The sequence below is a fragment of the Colobus angolensis genome, unplaced genomic scaffold (assembly GCF_000951035.1).
Source record: "Colobus angolensis palliatus isolate OR3802 unplaced genomic scaffold, Cang.pa_1.0 Scaffold325, whole genome shotgun sequence".
Classification (NCBI taxonomy): domain Eukaryota; kingdom Metazoa; phylum Chordata; class Mammalia; order Primates; family Cercopithecidae; genus Colobus; species Colobus angolensis.
The window spans coordinates 572924-573315 of record NW_012116544.1 but is presented as its reverse complement, the minus strand read 5'-3'; the positions used below and the strand labels follow the sequence as shown (position 1 = coordinate 573315).

Genomic DNA, 392 nt, shown 5'->3' with positions numbered 1-392 from the left:
CTCCCCTTAGGGCCCAGGGCTCTGCCTGTTGATCCTGGAATCCTCAAAATTCCCGTTTCTCTGTGTCTGTTTTACTCTCCGGGGAACCAGCCCCCTGAAGGTGCCTGTGTGAGTGCCCAGGTTCAGTTCTTCCTCCATGACACTTACAGACACTCTCTGTGGACACATAACCCCTCAGCAGAGAGCCGCACACAGGCCTCAGTGCCTTGGCATCTGAGTAGACCTGACTATGGGAGCTCAGGGGCCCAAGGTCACCTTCCAGGGCCCGAGGAGCTCTGAGACCTGCACGACCCCAGGGAGCCCCTCCTCCCTCCGCCTCTGTGCCCCCCCAGTGACCCTGGCACCTCTGTCTGTGTTGCAGATTCTGCAAACACCAGGAAGGGCCCTGATGT

General features: G+C 59.4%; 1 protein-coding gene across 1 annotated transcript in view; it reads right to left on the bottom strand.

The window, feature by feature from the left end:
- Nucleotides 1-6: 6 nt before the first annotated feature.
- LOC105518656 (A-kinase anchor protein 4-like) overlaps nucleotides 7-392 on the bottom strand; it is a 12030-nt gene continuing 11644 nt past the window's right edge. The window contains 1 exon segment of the mRNA XM_011951731.1: nucleotides 7-156. Within this exon segment, the coding sequence (XP_011807121.1) occupies nucleotides 7-156 (150 nt within the window).